This window comes from Equus asinus, chromosome 24 (assembly GCF_041296235.1).
Source record: "Equus asinus isolate D_3611 breed Donkey chromosome 24, EquAss-T2T_v2, whole genome shotgun sequence".
In the NCBI taxonomy this organism is placed as follows: Eukaryota; Metazoa; Chordata; class Mammalia; order Perissodactyla; family Equidae; genus Equus; species Equus asinus.
Genome location: NC_091813.1, coordinates 37,375,641 through 37,395,091, shown reverse-complemented (window position 1 = coordinate 37,395,091; position 19,451 = coordinate 37,375,641). Strand labels below are relative to the sequence as shown.

Genomic DNA, 19,451 nt, shown 5'->3' with positions numbered 1-19,451 from the left:
TTTCATCCTTGGTATTTTAAGGATTAAATGAGAGCTATTTATGAAAGTTTTATAATCTGTGCACTACTATACAAATATTTTCATCACATCCTATATGATACTCTCTATACAGTTTGATTTAACTCTATACTTCACCAGGACTTTTCACAATAGTTGAATGAAATTTACTTTATTTGGTATAAAATACGTAGAAATATGTTGTCAAGTTTGCATTTTTTAAGTATAAGCTACAGTAGAAGAAGATAAGAAAAATATCTATAGATTTGGATAAATCTGTCCTTTGCAGAAATAGTAACACCGCTATGAAAATGTGGTTGAATTCAAATGCTAAGACCAAGCTGGATATGCTTAGGGAATTCTTGAAATCAGTTCAAAATAAATGTTGAGGACATAGGTGTATTCAAGTCAGAAAGCATGCCTTTGGCTTCTGGACTCATAGAGCCTAACAAATTTCCTTCCAGAGAGTGTCCATTTTCTAAACTCCTAATTCTTTTTGTTTGTGAAGGTGAGAGATGGGGTTGTCTTTGTGCTGATGGTGCTGTTAGTGTTTGTTGCATCGTTTTACGTTGCATAAAGCCAAGTACTTCAGAAGGTCTTGAGTTTTCTGTGAATTCCATAGGAGGACGAGGTCTGGGCTGTGTATAGTATGTGCACCTGTCTTTGTTTTTGCCTGTCCCTCTCTCATGATCCATTGCTCCTTCCCTCTCTTGCTCCGGCAGTCAGACATAGGCAGACACACCCACCATCCCATTTCTATCTTCCCTTTGAAACTCCTGAGCTGGGTAATTCTTATTTCTCCAGTAATAAAAGTCTGCCTCCTCAGGTGTCTCCAACCACATGTTTTTCTCAGATTCCTGCTTCTTTTATCCATGTCATGTTTCACTTTCAATGTCTGTAAGATTTCTTTTTCAGCTATGATCCAAACTCTAGATCTCTCTGCCCACCTTCCTCAAACACCAGTTCACTCTTCAGGTTCATCCCAGCTCTTGCAGTCATCACAAGGGCTTCAGCAGATGACCTTTTTTCCACATCATGATTGCATGCATCCCAAACTCCTCCACTCTAATAATTACTATATCCAAACCACTTTAGCCACCACCTCCATGATATCACCCTCTGAATCTCCTCTCTGACTGTAGCATCTTTACCAGTCAGCCTGACTGAACATTTCTGTTACTCATTAGACCTGACTCTCTTATCCTCTTCCTAAACCTTCAGTTCGGTCTTAGTCCTCTATGACTTTGCTTGCCACCCTAAACAGCATTGACCCTCGAGTTGTCCACTTCAGCAGTGATATCGCTGGTAACCTAAAGTCTCCCACCTCCCTGGGTATTCGTCAACATCTGAATTCTCTGCTTTCATCCTCAAATTATTCCTACTCAAATTATTCATACTCATTATCACCGGAAACAATCACAAAACATTGCTAATTGTTTCTACACTTCCTAATTGTTTCTAATAATTTCTATAATTATTGTTTTAAAGTCATGCTGTTGAAATCACTGCTGCTCTAGTTTTTATTCACATCATTAATTCCCCCCAGTACTTAGTCAAAACCCTTTCATGCTCCTTTACGGTACTTTCTCCCAGCAAGAGATAGCACCTCCAACTTACAGACAAGACTGAGCCCTCTGCTATGAGTGCTATCAATTTCCATCCTCCTCACAGCAGAGCCTCTCTCTCCAAAGGCACTGTGTGTGTGAGGCTTCAGTGACCAGCTGAAGCTTGTCTTTTGTATGAGGCCTTACCCACACACCCCAGCAGCCAAACCTCATCTTCCTCTGATCGCAAGAGGGTCTTTTCTCTGTGCAGCTTGTTCTGTACTTAGTATATACTGCCTTCTTTTTTGGCTTAGGTTTTTCTGCCTGTGATTTCAAGGATATTACAGTCCACCTGGAAAGACAGAAAGTGTACTTTATGAAAACAAGTAACAATGTAGTATGGGTATGTTGACATTTTATTGATGAAAGATTAAAACTTACAGAAGAAAGATAGGCTTTTTCATATGAGAAAAGTGAATACCAGTAGTTCAGTGATTTGCCCAAGGTCTTACAGTTAATTTAAAGGCACAAGACTCTAAACTCTCGTCTGTTTTAGTATACCGCACCATCTTCAAACCAGTGTCGAGTGTTCATGAGTTATACGTATGATTATACTTCGTCTAAACTTACTGTTTGCATTAAATACTGTCGTATCAGGAAACCTGCTCAGAGTCCCATTTTATCTGGTATGCACATGCCTCATAGAATCTTCTGTTCTAATCCAGGACCCCATTCCAATTCCACACACCTTCTTCACATCCTGAACTTTATAGGCAGTATACTATACTGGTTAAAAGTAAGCATTTTGGAGTCAAGCTTCCCAGAAGCTTGAACCCCAGCTGTACCCATTTACCAGAGCTTTGTAGCCTTAGGCATGTTTCTTTACCTCTCTGAGCCACCATGTCTTCATCTGTAAAATGGTTTAAGTTCGGTAACTTACATAAAATGTTATCAGAGTGTTTGACAAATGGTACATGCTTGACAAACAACCCCTCGAATCCCAGTTGTTTCAGTAGTGCCCTGAGAGTACCTTCGATGCCCTCACCTCTTTATCCTTTCCTGCCTTTACGGATCTCATCTCCACGTAACCCCGACCCCACTCTGCTCCAAAGATGCTCATTTTAACTATTTTGCTACCTGCTTTGTACCCAGGATTTCTAAGTCCACAACCCCAGCCCCTACTCTCTCCCCAGAGCTCATTTTTACCTGGACTTCTCACCTGGCTTCATAGTGGCACCTCAGTTAAAATGTGTTCAAAACCAAACTCATCACCTGCTCTCCTATAAATAAATGACAACCCCACAGTTTCTGTTAATTGTGATAAGGTTTTAATTGTAATATAATTTTATAAATGAATGCAGTGCTATAAATCATATTTCCATTCTGTCACAGCTGGACATGACACTGAATCAACACTCAGTTGAAGGTGAAGACAACTTAGTGGGATAAAGTCTCACACAAAGTCAGCCCCCATCCTTTTTCCCCTACACTTAGAATCATCCTGGCTTTACCTGGTAGGTAGCATGCCAAGTAGAAAGTGGATAAGAGGTAAAGGGAGAGTAAGTATTTGCCTAATGTTAATGCTAAGCTAGTAAAGAATGTGCACAGTTATTTCTCCTTAGTGTACTAAAACAACCTTCTGTTATTGAGCATTAGATCTCTGTAAGGGACTTTAAGGTGACTTGGGGAACTAAGCCATGATCTCCACCTGTTACCAAAGCTGCCCCAGGGAGTATCATATTCCTGTTAGTCCTTATCTACCAGGAAGACTGCTATAAAGATAGTGAGACAGAAGGAGTCCATCCTAGGCTCTGTCATGTGGAGGTGTGTCACTGCAGGCAACCAGGACCCTCAAGCCCATTTTCCTGGACCATCCTTGACCTTAGCCCCTTTAGGTATGTGCCTCTGAACAGTAACATGGGCTTGCCCATTCGGACTGAGAACCGAGCCCACATCCTCCAGTTTGGCCTGAGCTGCAGTGTCCATCTTTGGCCTTGTCCCCTGGCTTTCTTGTAATTGCACACCTCTCTTGAGGAACAGTTCTGCCCATTCTGTGCCTTTGCTCCTGACCATGCATGCCCTGCCCCTTGAAGCCCTGTACCTCTCAGTGCAGAAATCAGCACCAAAAGGCCAAAGGAAGTCCCTATAAGAAAGAATGGGGTGTTTTAGGGTGTTCTTTTCATATTATCCTGGAAAAACTTTAAAAATAGACACATCTTGGGGCTAGCCCAGTGTTGTAGTAGTTAAGTTTGTGCACTCTGCTTCAGCGGCCCATGGTTCCCAGGTTCAGATCCCAGGTGCAGACCTAGCATGGCTCATTCAGCCATGCTTTGGCAGCGTCCCACATAAAACAGAGGAAGAGTGGCACAGATATTAGCTCAGCAACAATCTTCCTCAAGGAAAAAAAAAAAAAGAGGAAGATTGGCAACAGATGTTAGCTCAGGGCCAATCTTCCTCGCACACACACACAAAAAAAATAGACGCCTATTTATTGAGTTCTACTGTGTTCCAGCCAGTATATTAGATATCTTACATAGTACCTTATCTCATTTTACCCTCAGAGCACCCCTATAAGGAGGTATAATACCCCTTCTATCAATGAGAAGTCTGGCATAGTAAAGTTAAGTGGTTTCCCCAAATTTACACATAGGAAGTGGGACAAAATTAGGATTCAAACCTCTGTCTATCTGACGTCAAAGCCTGTCATTTTTTTGCTACACGGTACTGCCTTTGACAGAGGTACAACAGCTTAAGCAGAATGTCGTTATGATCATTGTAACTGGATTTTTACCGTATTCTTTCACAAACTAGTATGTCTTGAGTGCACTATGCAGGGCTAGAATTACAAAAAATATTTCCAGAGTCGTGCCATCAAGGAGTCTAAAGGGCAGGTGTGTAAACAAAGAATCACAATGGGATAATGGTGGCGTGTGTCAAGAGCAGCAGACACATAGGAAAAAGAAGTACCTACAATCCACCTGGAAGCATTGGGGAGGCTTCACACTTGGAGTAACATTTGATCTAGCCTTGAAGGATAAATAGGAATCCCCAGGTGGACAAGGCCGAGAAAGCAGTATTTGTAAAAAGGGAACATTAGGAGGAAAGATGAATGCGGGGAAACAGCAGTAATTTAGTATCACTGCATTGAAGGTACAGAGGGGAAGGTGGCAAGGGCGGTAAGCCAGGACCAGATAGATCATAAGGTGTTGACTGTCGTGCAGAGAAGTGTTAGCTTTTGTCCTCTACACAGTGTGAAGCCATTGAAGAAATTTAAGCAGAGGAATGGCATGATCAGTTTTACCTCTGTAAAAATTTACTTTGGTAACAAAGTAAAATATGGGTTGAAAAAAAATGAGATAAGAATGAAAAAAGGGCTATTTATCATATTTCAAGTGAGAATTAATGAGGGCAGGGGGAGGCAAAGGAAACAGGACCAGCTATAAGGTGATTGAGCAGACGTGTAGCAACGTTTGGCTCGCCACATTTGGGTAGTCACAAAACCTGTGTCATCCCAGATTCTTGATCTCCCTACCTACCTTTTCTCTAAAACAAGGTAAATAATAGTTTTCAATTCATGATATGGCTTTTCATTTGCTTCATGTGAGCAATCACTTTGCATGATTTTTTACGTTTCACATCTGGATCATACAATGAAAGATTGTGGGGAACTCTCATAAATTTTATGAAATCTTTCAACTTCATCATGAAAACTTCAAAGTTAAAAACATATGGTCCATCCCTCCAACTCTTCTAATATGTAAGCTTTTGGTCTGGAATTTATTTCCAGTCAAGTTGAAATGTGAAATCACAAGTCAAATCTCCATAGTTACTCCACATTACAACTTCTAACATCATCGTGATACTGCATTAGATGTAATTATTCACTTCTCTTTTCCTTTTCTCTTCCCTTACAGAACTCAAGAGTTGTGGCTTGTAAACTAATACTTTTTTTGTCTGAGTAGTGTTCATCATGACCTGCTTGTCTCATGCACTTCAAAGAAAGGCAAAATGTTTTAATTAGCTCTGCAGAGACGTAGGAAGCAGAGAGGTGGATTTTCCCCAGATTTATAAACATGTACCTTTGTAGATGTATACACATTGATAGACACACATACACATATTCATTCTTATGAATATACCTATTATACCAACATTCAGGCTTTACGATGTATAATTAGTAGACTCATGGGTGATTACTCAATGGTGTAAATTCCATCACATCAACCATGCTATCCAGAAATGTTGATCCCTTTCCCTGTAAGGTCTATGAGAAGACCACAGGTTGGTTGAGCCAGGTGTTTTTTAAACTATTTTACTTGTGTAAGTTAGAGAAGACAGACAGGAAATTTAACACTTGTAAGGAAAATATATCTGCCTCAGCAGTACTAAGTAGTATAACAAGTTAATTTTACTAAAATAATATACCTTAAAAATTATTTCCAAAAATGTATTAATAGATTTCATACATTTTATCAATATTTTGCTGTTGGTGAGATGTTTACTATTAAAGTGTCATTTTAGACATTTACTAGGTACATCCAATTTCTCTTACCTTCTCTTCATTTCCCAAAACAAGAGAGTACACTCCTAAAACTGTATTAAAGAGCTGCCTCAGATCATGATATTAACTTATGCGTCTTTAAGTCAGCATTCTCCAGAATCTAATTTAATTGAAATAGCTTTGCCTGTGTAAACTTCTCCTTTGTTTAAATAAGATTTCACTGTTTAGTTTTGCCTTAAGCAAATGCAGCATTTGTTTGTCCGTAAAACATTAGATTAAATGTATAGACTAATATGAATAGCCTCCCGTCATTCCACATGCACCACTGGCAGTTGCCCCTTTGCTAGTGTGTAGTGTATTATTTTCGTTGAAAACCAGGGCTCTGTCCTTAAGCTGCTCTTTGGGGAAAATAAATTTTTGGCAAGAAAATCTCCTATCGCCTTACCATTATTGATTTTAAATTTGGAAAAGACTACCTGAGATTTACTCTTTAAATGCAGCTGCGAATGCTCTTGATACAGTGAATTATATAGGTATTTGCTCTCCAAGTACACTGAGTTTTTTCCTTTGCCTTATTACTGGGTACCAGTATTATCTGGCTATCTTTGCTGCCCTAAAAAACTTAAATATTTGACACTCTGTGGGAAGTAATATGCAGTGAATGTTACGGGAGATTCAGTTTGTTCTCTCCAATCCAACTGTAGTTCATTTTCTGGTTTCTATTTTGATTTAGAGGTATAATGCTCGGTTTTGTTGTTTCTTTTTTGTTGAGGCTAACATCAGATCTCCAAAGAAGAGGGCAGGTGCCATGGTATTCTTTTAATACGTGCCTTTCCCCTGTTCAGGCAATGCTGGATGTGGCTGCAAACCAGGGCTGGCTGGTGACTGTCCTAAACATCAGCAACCTGGTTCAGATGGTGATCCAGGGTCGGTGGTTGAAAGACTCTTCTCTTCTCACAGTACCAAACATAGAGCTCCACCATCTTCACATTTTCAGGTGATGGTTTGGATTTTCAATGTAATTGGTTTTTAAGTTTCAAAAAGATTATTTTGTTTTCATGTGGGTTTTTTCAGGCTGTACCTAGAATATTGATTCTTTACAGTGAAAATGCCTGTTTCCCAAGGGGAGACATGGCCTACTTCGTGATGTAATGTTCTCTCTTAGAATTTGATCATCTGTTCCAAGCTGAACCACAGTTCATTGTAACCTTCTAATAAATTGTTTTCCGTTTGCAACAATGGATACATTTTTATTTTAACTGTGTTTATTCCTTTACAATATCAGCCTTCATTTAAAAAGATGCTTTAAAGTACTTTGTGATCTAAAGCAAAATATTTAAATTGCCAGTTTCTGTTATTGCAGAATAGATTTGAGGAATCCGAAATCCATTATCAAAAGTAAATTGTGCATCTGCAAAATGTCCAAAACTGGGTAGCTATTTTTGCTGGGAGCTCAAAATATAACCTATGCCTAAAAGAAGAGTTTATATTATCATCAAATGATTTAACCCTTAGGTCCTAGGTACATGGCTGCAAATATTTTAGCAAGGAAGAGAATAGTACATGTTACAAGCAAGGTTGGCAGTGTTTAAATGGAAATGTTTCTTTCATGCCAGTGTTTCACACCAGTTGAGAGATACTTTACAGCCAAATCTTGGTTCACAGTCATGTAGACAAAGCAAAACAGTCTGGCTGCAGCCTGCTGTCATGTACCCTCAACCTCTTGTCAGCTAGATTAGGGGTGGTGGTCATTTGAGGCATCTAGATACAGACGCCAGGCAGAACCTCAGACACACCTGGGGTCTCCTCAGGGAAGTCCCTCAATTTGACTCAAGTGTGAGGTTCCAGGGCAGTTATTTCCATGGTGCTTGAATCCCCAACATGGGATGACCTGGACACTAAAAGGCACATTCAGAGAGAGAGCCACACCAGCAGCAGGTGGCATGGGAAAAGCAGATCCCTCATGTGTCTGCAGCTCAGTTTCAGGAGCCCTTCCAATCTGGTAGTAAAACTGGTGGGAGTTGGGTTTCAGCAGTAAACCAGGCACATAACGGTGCTACCACGACACAGCACGGAGGCTGCTTCAGGCCTAGGAGATTGGATCCAGTTCTTTACTGTCACCCTGAAAAGTGCTATGACAGTATAATTTTAATTATGTTTTTCTTCCTGCTGTATAAGCAGCAAATAGAGAATGAAATTTAGATGGACTCCATTCTTGGGGATCTGGCAGTATTTACGCTATAAATCTCAAAGATTCCCAAAATGTGCTTTTCATTTTATGCTCCTAACAACTTACAATGAAAACTTTATTCACGTAATTGTATTAGAGACATTTGCCTGCAACCATTGAAAACATGTCAGGGCTGCAGTGCAGAGCTTTATCCACGTAAAAGCGTCAGTGCATGCCAGTGCCTTCCTATGCAAAGACACCCATGTCCTGTGAACCCTCAGTATTGACTGAGCTCCCCTATGATTTACACATTTTATGTAGTGACAGCAATACTGCCTTGAGTTGATATATCTTAGAGGATGCTGGCTGATTCTGAAACATAGCAATAATGGCCTTTAAAAAGTTATATAGTAATCTTAATTTTAAAAAACTGTTCTAATTTTATCAAGCATTATTGTCAGAAAATCCCATTTGTGCCATGGAAGAATTATTTGGTTTGTGTTGATATTATTTCTTAGGAAATGGAGCTCAGGTATAAAGGGCCCACGAGCTGGGTGCCATGGCTTCATCGAGTGCCTTCCTGAACTGATCCACGCCTGCGGAGGGAAAGACCACGTATTTAGCTCCATGATGGAAAACGAGCTACCAGCTGCAAAAATGAAGCAGGTGAGGCCATCCCTTCTGTGTTTTGAGGCTCCCTCACTCTGTCTGGGAATTTATACCAAGATCTTCTAACTTAGAGCATTGGAGTTTTGGAGTAAGGCTCACCTGGGTTTAAAGTCTGTCCACCATTTACTGATCATGATTATAAACATGAAAACATCATACCTGTCTCATGAAGTTCTTGTGAAAATTAAGCAGGGTGTTATAGTTCCTGATAGAGAACAAGAGCTCAGTAGATGGTACTGAAAGTCACGACAGTGACAGTGTTTAGTAGCAGTCCTGGCCTTATTAGAAGTTGCTTCAGTCGAATGCTAGTCAGCCGGCTGGGTAAGTCCTGCGACGCCTCGCCCATCGCTAGGCTGCGTTACTGAGGCCGTCTCACCCCTTTCTTCAGGATGATTTTTCTTTTTTTACGCTTGGGTATATTTTCGTGCAATTCTCTCAGTTACTTTTTTAAGCCCCTTCCTTATTTTAATCATTTTATTGTTCCTAGATTCTCAAATAGTCCTTCAAATGAACTTTTTATTTTTTTATTTGTGTAGCATATAACTGAGACAGAAAGCTACATCTGTGTTGTGAAAGACACCATAGGTCATCTCTCCAGACCATCTTTGCAAAGGCCAAAAATATGAATGAATGATGCCAGAAGTATTTGGCATATCTAGACTTTTAAGTCTTAAACAATTTTACCCTAAACATGTAAAGTAAACATTCAGGATTTATAAGGTAATTAACATCTTGACTTGCAAATGCAGGTATTAAAATAAAGAAACTTCTAAACCATATCGTTTTTCTTCCAATGGAACTTACTTTTGAGCAAGACTTGGAAAAAGTATGACAGGCTTAAAGTCTGATTGTTCAATTTCTGTTGAACCCAAAATTGGCACAAAAAACTATTTAAATATTCATAATAAGTGCCTACCTTTCTAACTAAATTACCATCAAAATTATGAATAAAAACAATATATTTAAATCAAAACAAGGCTTCCCTTAGCAACAACAGATTTCTAACATAGTATATATTGATTTCAAGCCAGGTTTTAGATGTGATGAAAAATTAGAACATTGTTATAATTAGTTCAGGGAGAACGCTGAAGTAAACTTACTTAATTTATTTGCATAAATTGCCGTTCTGTTATCTTTAAAACCAAATGCAAATTGGCTCAGTCTGATATGATGATGGTTATTTGGCTCAAAAGTGCTTCAATTTGCAGAGCAATCTGCTGTCGGCTCTGCAGTGAGGCGATCCCAGGTAACATACAAATCCTGAATTATTCCAGAAATTAGTATGTTTAAAGCATCAATTTAAGTGCTAATTGCAGTAGTAATGAGAAAAAGCAGTACGACTGTGAGATTTGCATCTTCCACCCCATCAGTATGCCTGGAACGGCTGCTGACTGGCAGAGGATTTGGCTGCTAATTAAATAATTGTATGCATGGCAGTGCTCTTGCCTGATTCAATAGATGAAGATTAATCCTCAGATAAATATGTTTGGCTGGTATTGAAATGTCTTAGCAGTTTCTTTAAAAATAGCTCGTGTTTTATATACATATATGTATGTGTGTGTGTTTGTGTGTATACACACACCCAACAAATATATGTGTACCCACTGAGGATGAAAAATAATATTAACTACTACAAAAAAGATTACATACATTTAAAAACGAGATCTGACTTTTGGGGGCTTTGTAAAGTTAAATCCCAACAAGTTGCTAATAACTGAAAACATATTGGTAACTAATTTAATGGTACTAGTAAAGAAACATATGAAGTCTTGCTTCGTGTGATAAGTGTTACTTTGCCTCACAAAGTTAGATGCTTTGCAGAAATGGTTTATTTAAGTGTCTCCTTGATCACTTTTCCACTCTGGCCAGCCTTAGAAGAACATCAAGCGGTGCAGCTTCTGTGCTCCATAGCTCTTGGATCCAGCAGGAGATAGGCTGTCATCTGTTACCTTGAAGCACAGTGTAGACCATTCTGTGGCTTGACCATTTCAGGGTCTATGCCACACATAATGTAAAATTCACAAGACAGGTTATAGGATTGGAGTTGCATTGAAATTTTGCACTGGATTTACATTTTTTGAGTTCCTAAGGGGTCGTTGGATTCATCATGGCTGCTTCATTTCAATTAGATATCCTCAGCGGCACTAAAGTCTTAGCAAACATGAAATCAGAGCCTATAAGGTAATCTATGGTACGTATTAAAGAAAAAAAGGGAAAACCAAAATTAAAGTATTCATATACTTTTAAAAACGAACTTAGGAGTAACAACTGGTAAAATAACCAACATGCTGAGAAGTTTTCTTGACTGATAGTGATAGCGCCACATAATTGTAAATGATAGAAAAAGGTGACCCTTGGTTATCTGAGAACATCAAGTTTGTTTTGTATACATCCTTTCTGTAGACAGGAATTCATTCATTCTTTCAGTCATTCATTCAGTGATGATGAGCAGTTACTATTTCATGCTGATTTCTCACAAATATCTTTCAATTTAAAGAACAAGAATAAAACTGGTTAAAAATTTTCTACCCCTTTAGTATGTGTCATTTTAACTGGTATTCTCAACATGACAATGCCAAAAATACATATTTATTTCTAGAGGGAACCCTAGACTTATGAGGTTCCTAATGATAGCGACATAGGAAATATTTTTTTTTCAGAATAAATTTGAAATGTGGACAAAAAAACATTTTGCATAGTAAGTGGCCACTGGATTAGGCTGGCTGACATCAACAATTGCATCACATTTTTTTTCAAGTTACCCTTACATCCCCAAGTAATGCTCTCCACCTTAACAGTCACATAAATATTAGAATAGACGCTTCTCTAAAACAAACCAGTTCAACAACAAACATTCTTAAACTTATTTTTTAATATAGTCAGTAGTCACTCAATTTCTAGCAGGAATTTATAGTAAAGTGGTCTCAAGTTTGATAATTCATTTTCTTTTTAGTTGCTTTGAAAGGAATTTAAACTACAAAGATTAAAAGCACAGTATTTTTGCACACAAGTGAGTACAAGAAAAACAGAGAAATCTGGATAAGAGCTGTGGATTGTGTCAATTTTGATATCCTGGTCTTAAAATTGTCCTTCAGTTTTGAGAAATGCTATCATTGGGGGAAACCGGGGCAGTGGTGCATTGGATCTCTCCATCTTGTTTCTTACGACTGCATTGAATCCGGAATTAATCTTAAAACAAAGAGGTTGATTTTTTTTTTTTAAGCACACTATTCCTTAGTTGATCACTGCATTTCACATTAGCCATTCCTTTATGATCTTTTCTTTCTTTTTTTATCCAGGCATGGAATTTCTTATCTCGCTTACCGGTGATAGATGTTGGCTTAAGTGTTAAAGGCTGGTGGGATGACTCAGTGGAAGGACACGGTGAACTCGCCATCACAACTCTGACTTCAGACAAGCGAGATGACAACAGGTGGATCAGATTGCATGCTGATCAGGAGTATGTGCTTCACGTCAGCTTGCAGAGAGTCCACGCTGGGTTCCACAAGGTAGAGTGTTTGGTTTCCATTCTCAAATGCTTCACACCAGATACCAGCATGCAGCACCACACATATCTTTTCTATTACTAATGTGTCCGTGTCATTCATGAATCCCGCTTTCTCAACTGGCCTTAAACAGCAAAAGTCAGTCTTCTGAAATTAGTCAGTTCTCCTCATGTGCCATTTTTCAATCCCAGAATATTGACCTCACATGATAATAAATTGCCTGGAGCACTGTTCTCAAAATATGGTCTATAGACTCTGTCCAGCGGAATTTCCTGGAGGGCCTTTGAGAGTGCAGCCTCCTTGGCCCTACCCCAGACTGAGTGCATCTGAATTTCAGGGGGAGGGATCTCAAAATCTATACTTTCACCCACACCCCAAAAGATTTTTAAGGACATTGAAGTTTGAGAAGCATGGCCCTACCAGCACTTTGGTATAAAGGAACCACATTGTGTGGACGTGGATGAGAACCAAGCTTTACCTCTTAGCTCCATGAATTTCAGCAAGACACCAAGCTTTTCTGCACCTCAGCGGCCACATCATCCTGCTTCCTTCATTCTAATGCATCTGAGAGAGCTTTGTCGGTGTTCATACAGACCGAAAGTTCACAGTATTTTTATTTTAAATTACTCTGCTCTTTTCTGTTGCCTGTAACACCAAAATTGATTGTTTGGCCCTCTAAGACTATTACTGCACCAGCGTGTGGGCAAATTGGGTTTTACTACCACAATAATCGAAATAGAGATTTGTCTTCTCTTTAGCCCAGTGGCGTGAGGGACATTCCCTGCCTAGAATAAGCCCTCAGGAGAGAGGACTGTCCCCTCAGTTTGCACATACAAAATGCTCCCTGGCTTTCTCTTGTGGCAACGTCTTTTCAGTACTGTGCCTTCAAGGCCCACCTCCTCTGGTTTCTGATTCTGAAAGCCAGTCAATGAAAGTAGGAACTGACTGGCCTCTGGCATTTCAGAGGCTTTAATATGAACGTTTTTAGGTGACTTAATGTATCCCTACTTACAAAGAATAGTCATCATCATCAGACAGATAAAATCATGGGAAAACTAAGATTTTTTTATCTTAACATTACTGCTTGAAAATTAAATTCAGTCCTGCTAGAAAAACTAAATTTGGTTTCTAAATGCTGTAAAAATACATTACTCTCTGACCTTTCTTTTGAAATGCCTTAAGTGAAACATCTCCCTCCAGAATATCGAGTGAAGTCTGATTGAGAACATGTCATTATTAGTACCTGTCACTCTTAGTACATTTTATGCCATAAAGTCATTGTCTTAAAGATTCACTAGAATAATCTTCTGTTTTGTAAAATCAATCTAAAATAAACACTTCAAATGCTGTCGTTAGGGTGGTATCTAGTTTTGGATTGTGGTGATTAATATATTTTACAAATTGCTTGGCTTACAATTTCCCATTCCTCAGAGAAAGGACTTTTTAATATTACCTAGAATATGTGCTTTTTTATGTGAGTTTTATTTTTGGGTGGGGGGAAGGTGTTTATATGCTGTGGTGCCTATTATCTTGAGGTCGAGAGTCTAGTCTTGACTTTCCCCCTTTTTCCCCCTAAGTATCAGTTTCTGGTGAATTAGGCTTTGGAAAATTTGGTTAACATGGTTATATCTCAGTTTATTCATCTGCAAGTGGGGTATAAATATCATTTATAAGAATGGTGTGAGAATTTACTAATTCATTGCAAAGACTCTGGGCTTTCTGTTCTAACTGAGCCAAAATATTCTGGTGGTTATGGCTGCAAATTAGTGTCTGTAATGTGCTTTGAGGATCTTTAAAAAAGGTAAGCAATAGCATATCAAAGACACCAAACCAGAAAATTAGAAACATCCCAGATAGATATACTGATCCAGGTAGATTTATGGCCTTCACGTAAGACAGCGTAGCTTTTTAACCACAACCCAGTGGTGTAGAAAGTCTAGACATTATTAATGCTTTTTTTTTTCTGATTTACAGGGAAAGCAAGACAGCCATGCAGTCACCCCTCGATTCCCCAAACTAAAAGATGAAGGATGGTTTTTGATATTAGGAGAAGTGGATAAGAGAGAACTGATTGCTTTAAAAAGAGTAGGATATATTCGAAATCATCACGTAGTTTCCATCTCTTTTTATACCCCTGAAGTGCCTGGAAGGTAAGCAGAATCTTGCCAGCAAAGTTCTGAAAGAATTACGTGTGGCTGTCATTAGAAAGGTGGTTTTCCACTTTTGTTCTATTTCATCCTTTAGGTATATCTACACGCTGTATTTCATGAGTGACTGCTACCTTGGCCTGGACCAGCAATATGACATTCATCTCAATGTCACACCCGCGAGCATTTCCGCACAGGTCAACGAGGAAGTCTCTGATGCCTTGACTGACCTGAAAGTGCAGTAACCTGACCCCAACAATCCGCTTGAAGGAAGTGCTTGAGAAGTCTGGCTGTTCAGTCCTCTGGACCAAGTCAGGTTACTTGATGTTTGCCTAGGTGGAATCAACTTCTAACCTCAGGACACCGGGGGAATGGCCGGTGGCTGCAGTACTGACTTCAGCAACACAAAGTTAGCCGCAGTGGCCTTTTAACAAATGTTGCCTTTTATAACATTGTCTTCATGAGTTTCTTGATATGTAAAGTGGATACACATGTAGGAGAATCTATTTGTGTATGTTGAGATGATATTTAGGAATTACCAAATTTTACATTTTACGTCTCACAACGTACTGTTTACAAGAATATTGGCTTCTTTTTTTCTAAGGAAAATAACGCTGAGGTATGACAGTGTTAGAATTTGTTGTAACAGATTTCTAACCCTGCAGCATAAAATATGTAAGATAAACATGTATGGTGGCACACAGTGTGTCTTGTTAGCAAAATTTGTACTTTGATCACATGCAGAAATAGTTTCATGAATTTCTTATAGTCATAAATGTTAATAATATATGATATAAAACTACATTACAGAGCCCAATGATGATAAGAAAAGAAAATGGAATATGCTGATCTTAGAAAATGTAGATACTGTAACTGGTGGAAATAAAATATTTAGAGAGCCACTTCAAGTCAAGCTGACTGAATTATTCTTCCTGCTTCCCTTCCCATTATATCCTCTCTTACTCTTCTATTCTTTTTTTCACTCCTTTCTCCTTCAAGACTTCACTTCCATTCTCTTTCTGATCTATTTATTACCCAGGGAGAGAAGTGCAGTCTAATTGGTGTTGTAACATGTACGGACCATATGGTACGGTTCTTTGCCATTAGGCTCTCTAGGACAGGTCTGAGGCAAACAAAATTTTTGACCCCTACAGGTAGGTTTTTACCTGTGATAAAGGAAATTTCTCTGCAGTAATCCCCCTTATCTGCAGTCAACTGTAGTCCAAAACTATTAAATGGAAAATTCCAGAAATAAACAATCCATAAGTTTTAAATTGCCTGCCATTCTGAGTAGCGTGATGAAATCTCATGTCATCCCAGCCAGGACGTGAATCATCCCTTTGTCCACTGTACCGACACTGCATACTCTACCCCACCGTCAGTCACTCAGTAGCCGTCTCGGTTATCAGACGGACTGTTGTGGTATCACAGTTTGTGTCCAAGTAACCCTTATTCTATTTAATAACGGCCCCAAAGTGCAAGAGTGTTGATGCTGGCAATTCGGATAGGCCAAAGGGAAGCCGTGAAGTGCTTCCTTTAAGTGAAACAGTGAGAGTTCTCTACTCTATAAGGAAAAGAAAAAAAGAATTATATGCTGAGGTTACTAAGATCTCCAGTAACTTTTATTACGGTATATTGTTATAATTGTATATTTTATTATTAGTTATTGTTGTTAATCTCTTACTGTGCCTAATTTATGAATTAAGCTTTATCATAGGGGTGTATGTATAAGAAAAACATAGTGTATATAGGGTTTGGTTCTATCTGTGGTTTCAGGCATCCATTGGGGGTCTTGGAATGCATGCCCCGCAGATAAGGGGGGACTACTCTGTGTCCAAACAATGTGGGACCCCAGGCATTCACTCCCCAAATTAAATCTAAGTAACTAATGTAAGCACACCAAGCACTGTGGACATGAGGTGCCTGAAGTGCTCTAGTCTCTGAAGTTTCCTTCATATAAAGAGTTTTTTCTGCTTTTCTTTTGGCATTTTATTTCCCAATTGAAATTCATATCTTAACCACTGTTTCAGTGAAATTAAAAGAAAAGGAAGATTATGTATAGACAAACGATCACCAGTCCATATAGGAACCTGAGGTGCATCGGCCTCCTTGTCTTCGTGTTCGTCAGCATCCTTCCATTTTGTTAGAGAGCAGATAGGTGCGGGGAGGTGGGAGATCTCCTTCACTGGGCATGTGACACAGGGCGTAGGAGCAATAAGGAAGAATTTCTGTTACATCCATTACAGAGAGGAAAAATAATGTGACTAATTAAAATTAATTTGAAAATTAAAAGTGATTAGTTCACAATAAGCTGCAGAAGACACTAGTAAGGCAAGGTGCTCTTAGATAGAAAAGTTAATCTTTCTCCAATGTGTGACCAATGCTATTTGTCTACGACTTTATCGTCATTCATTACTCAACCAAAATGTTGGTGTTAAGCATGCATTGTAACAAGACGTGCCAACAAAGTCAGATTAATACTACTATTTTCAGAGTTGTAAATCATTAACTTCTCATAACGTTTAGTGGCCAGTAGTTTCACCAATATTTCAAATTATTCCAAATCCTAATTACTGAGGGAATTTATTTATCCTCCTAAAATTTTTTAAGGGGATTTTGTTTTCTTGGGGAGAAAAATTATGATGAACAGATTTCAGTGGGCTGGATTAAAAAGTACTCTCTTAACTGGAGTACCCACAGCCCACTTCACCTCTCAGACCATGAAGCTCAGACCATGTGCTGGCTACTACCTTGTGCAACTCTGATTTCATGGTGTGTCGTTTGATAGTCCTTTGGATTTTATCCACTCCAAATAATTGAAGTACCAGTCAGATACTCATTCCGTATACTGTGTTGAGTACTCTGATATCAGAGACATATCCTGCCCTCAAACAAGGCAGCCTGGTGATGAAAAGATGTAGATAATTATAATGAAAAAGCAATTGCAGCAGTGAAATATTGAGAAAAGTCATGAAGGGACATTTAGGCAGCGTTTTGGAGCTGGTTAGAATTGTGAAGGCAGAGACAAAGGAGCACTCCAGGTGGAACCGCATGAACAGAGGCTCTGAGATAGCCCAACCTAGGATGTCCAGTTAGTCTGCATTTTCAGAGATGTGAAAGAAATCAGCAGACGAGAAGGATGGAAAAGTCTGTGAAGTAACCTTGAATTAGATGATGAGGACTTCAAATCTTACATCTATGCAATGGAATTCTGTGGCAAGTCACCAGAGATGCTGACCATGTTCTGACAGTGGAAGAGAGAACCAGTGGAGATGTGAACTAGCCAGGAGCCTGGGAGGGCGTACGTCCATGCCTGCAGTGGAGAATGCATACGAACACTGACAAGAGGTCCAGGAGGTGAGAGCCAAGTCAGGAGTCCTGGCTTTGTGGGTCGTGTGTCATTAATGATTGTTAAGAGAGTGATTTCAGCAACATAGGAAAGGAAGAAGCTTAGACTGCAGGAGGTAAGGACCTGAGAGGGCAACAAGAAAGGTGAGGCAGTGAATTATGCAGGCTTCACTCAGCGAAGAGCTAACGTGATGGCATGAATCATGATAGGGTAGACACCAGTTGGTAAGAATCAGAAAGCCTCTGTTTCCATCCCTTGTTCGCTGCAACCTCCATTCCTCTACACACAAAAATATATGTTCACCCCCCACTTCCTACCGTGACACCGTTGAGCTAAAAGTTAAAATCCCTCACACATCCCCCAAAATACTTGGGTTGTCCCTCAGTCTCACCCCTGTTCTCTCCCTCAGGGCAAGGTGGAGACCAGTTCCCTTGCACATAGGCCCTGCTGTGTCTTGTTACATTGAGGACCAACTGGAATTCAGCCGTCAGAAACATCCCCCACATCCCTGCAATGGCTGACACGAGAACACAGGGAAACCTACAGTAAGAGTGGCAGCTCTGAAAGTAGGATCATACCGTTTCCACAGATCAGGACCCCTTCTCTTTCCAAACTCCATGGGTAGCTTTGATGGGAAGGGGATACAGTGACATGGGATATTTAGTCACCAAAAATTGTTTCCCCTTCCCTTTACCCACACAGAGTGAAAATATACAAGACTATGCCTCCCCTCCCAATTTTCACATCCCCTTCTAAGTGAACTAATCCAGCAGCCTGGGAAAACCACACATCACTTCCCAAGCACACACTCCACACATACCTCCAGTTGGTCAGGCCAGAAACCTGAGTCGTTCTTGACTCCTCTTTTTTCCCAGTCCACAGCTAATATGTCAGCAAACCCTTCCAGCTTTACCAGTAAAATCTAGTCAGAATCCAGCCACCTTCACTGCTTCCACCCTCATCCACACCACCTCCTGACCGGCCTCGCGGCTGTCCCTCTTGCTGCCTTGCAGTATTTTCTCTACACAACCATCAGCCTTTTGAAACACAAGTCAGATCATAGACCTTCTCTGCTCAAAAGTTTGCAATGAGTTTCCATCTCAGAATAGACGCCACAATCCTTGCAGTGCCTACAGGGTCCTGCGTGGTCTGGGCCTCCTCCCCAACTACCTGCTCACCTCGTCTCATTTCTCTCCCTCTCACTCACTCCATGCCAACCACAGTGGTCACCTTGCTGCTCGTGGGACATCTCACAGGGCCTCTGCTCTCCCTGCTCCCTCAGTCCAGACAGCTGTTTCCCCAGACACCCGCAGGTCTAACCATCTTAGTTTAAATGGCAAGCCCACCAGTCCTCTCTATCCCCCTTTTCTGGTTTCTTTGTCTCCATTGTCCTTATCACTACTATAAAAGCATTTGTTTATAGTTAGTCTCTACTGACTAAGGTTCAGGAAGAAATCTTTGTTGCTTTTGTTCACAGTTACATTACCAGGACCTACCACATTGCCTGGCACATGGTGGCTGCTGGATGAACACTAGCTGAATGAATGCGTGAACACAGAAGCACACAT

The 19,451-nt window shown here is 39.8% G+C and overlaps 1 protein-coding gene across 1 annotated transcript in view; it reads left to right on the top strand.

Moving 5' to 3' along the window:
- ASCC3 (activating signal cointegrator 1 complex subunit 3) overlaps positions 1 to 15,447 on the top strand; it is a 322,615-nt gene extending 307,168 nt beyond the window's left edge. The window contains exons 38-42 of the mRNA XM_014841095.3: positions 6,888 to 7,039; positions 8,731 to 8,878; positions 12,181 to 12,390; positions 14,362 to 14,537; positions 14,632 to 15,447. Of these exons, the coding sequence (XP_014696581.3) occupies positions 6,888 to 7,039; positions 8,731 to 8,878; positions 12,181 to 12,390; positions 14,362 to 14,537; positions 14,632 to 14,779 (834 nt within the window). The 3' untranslated portion in view covers positions 14,780 to 15,447. The remainder of the gene's footprint in view (positions 1 to 6,887; positions 7,040 to 8,730; positions 8,879 to 12,180; positions 12,391 to 14,361; positions 14,538 to 14,631) is intronic.
- The last annotated feature ends 4,004 nt before the right edge of the window (positions 15,448 to 19,451 follow it).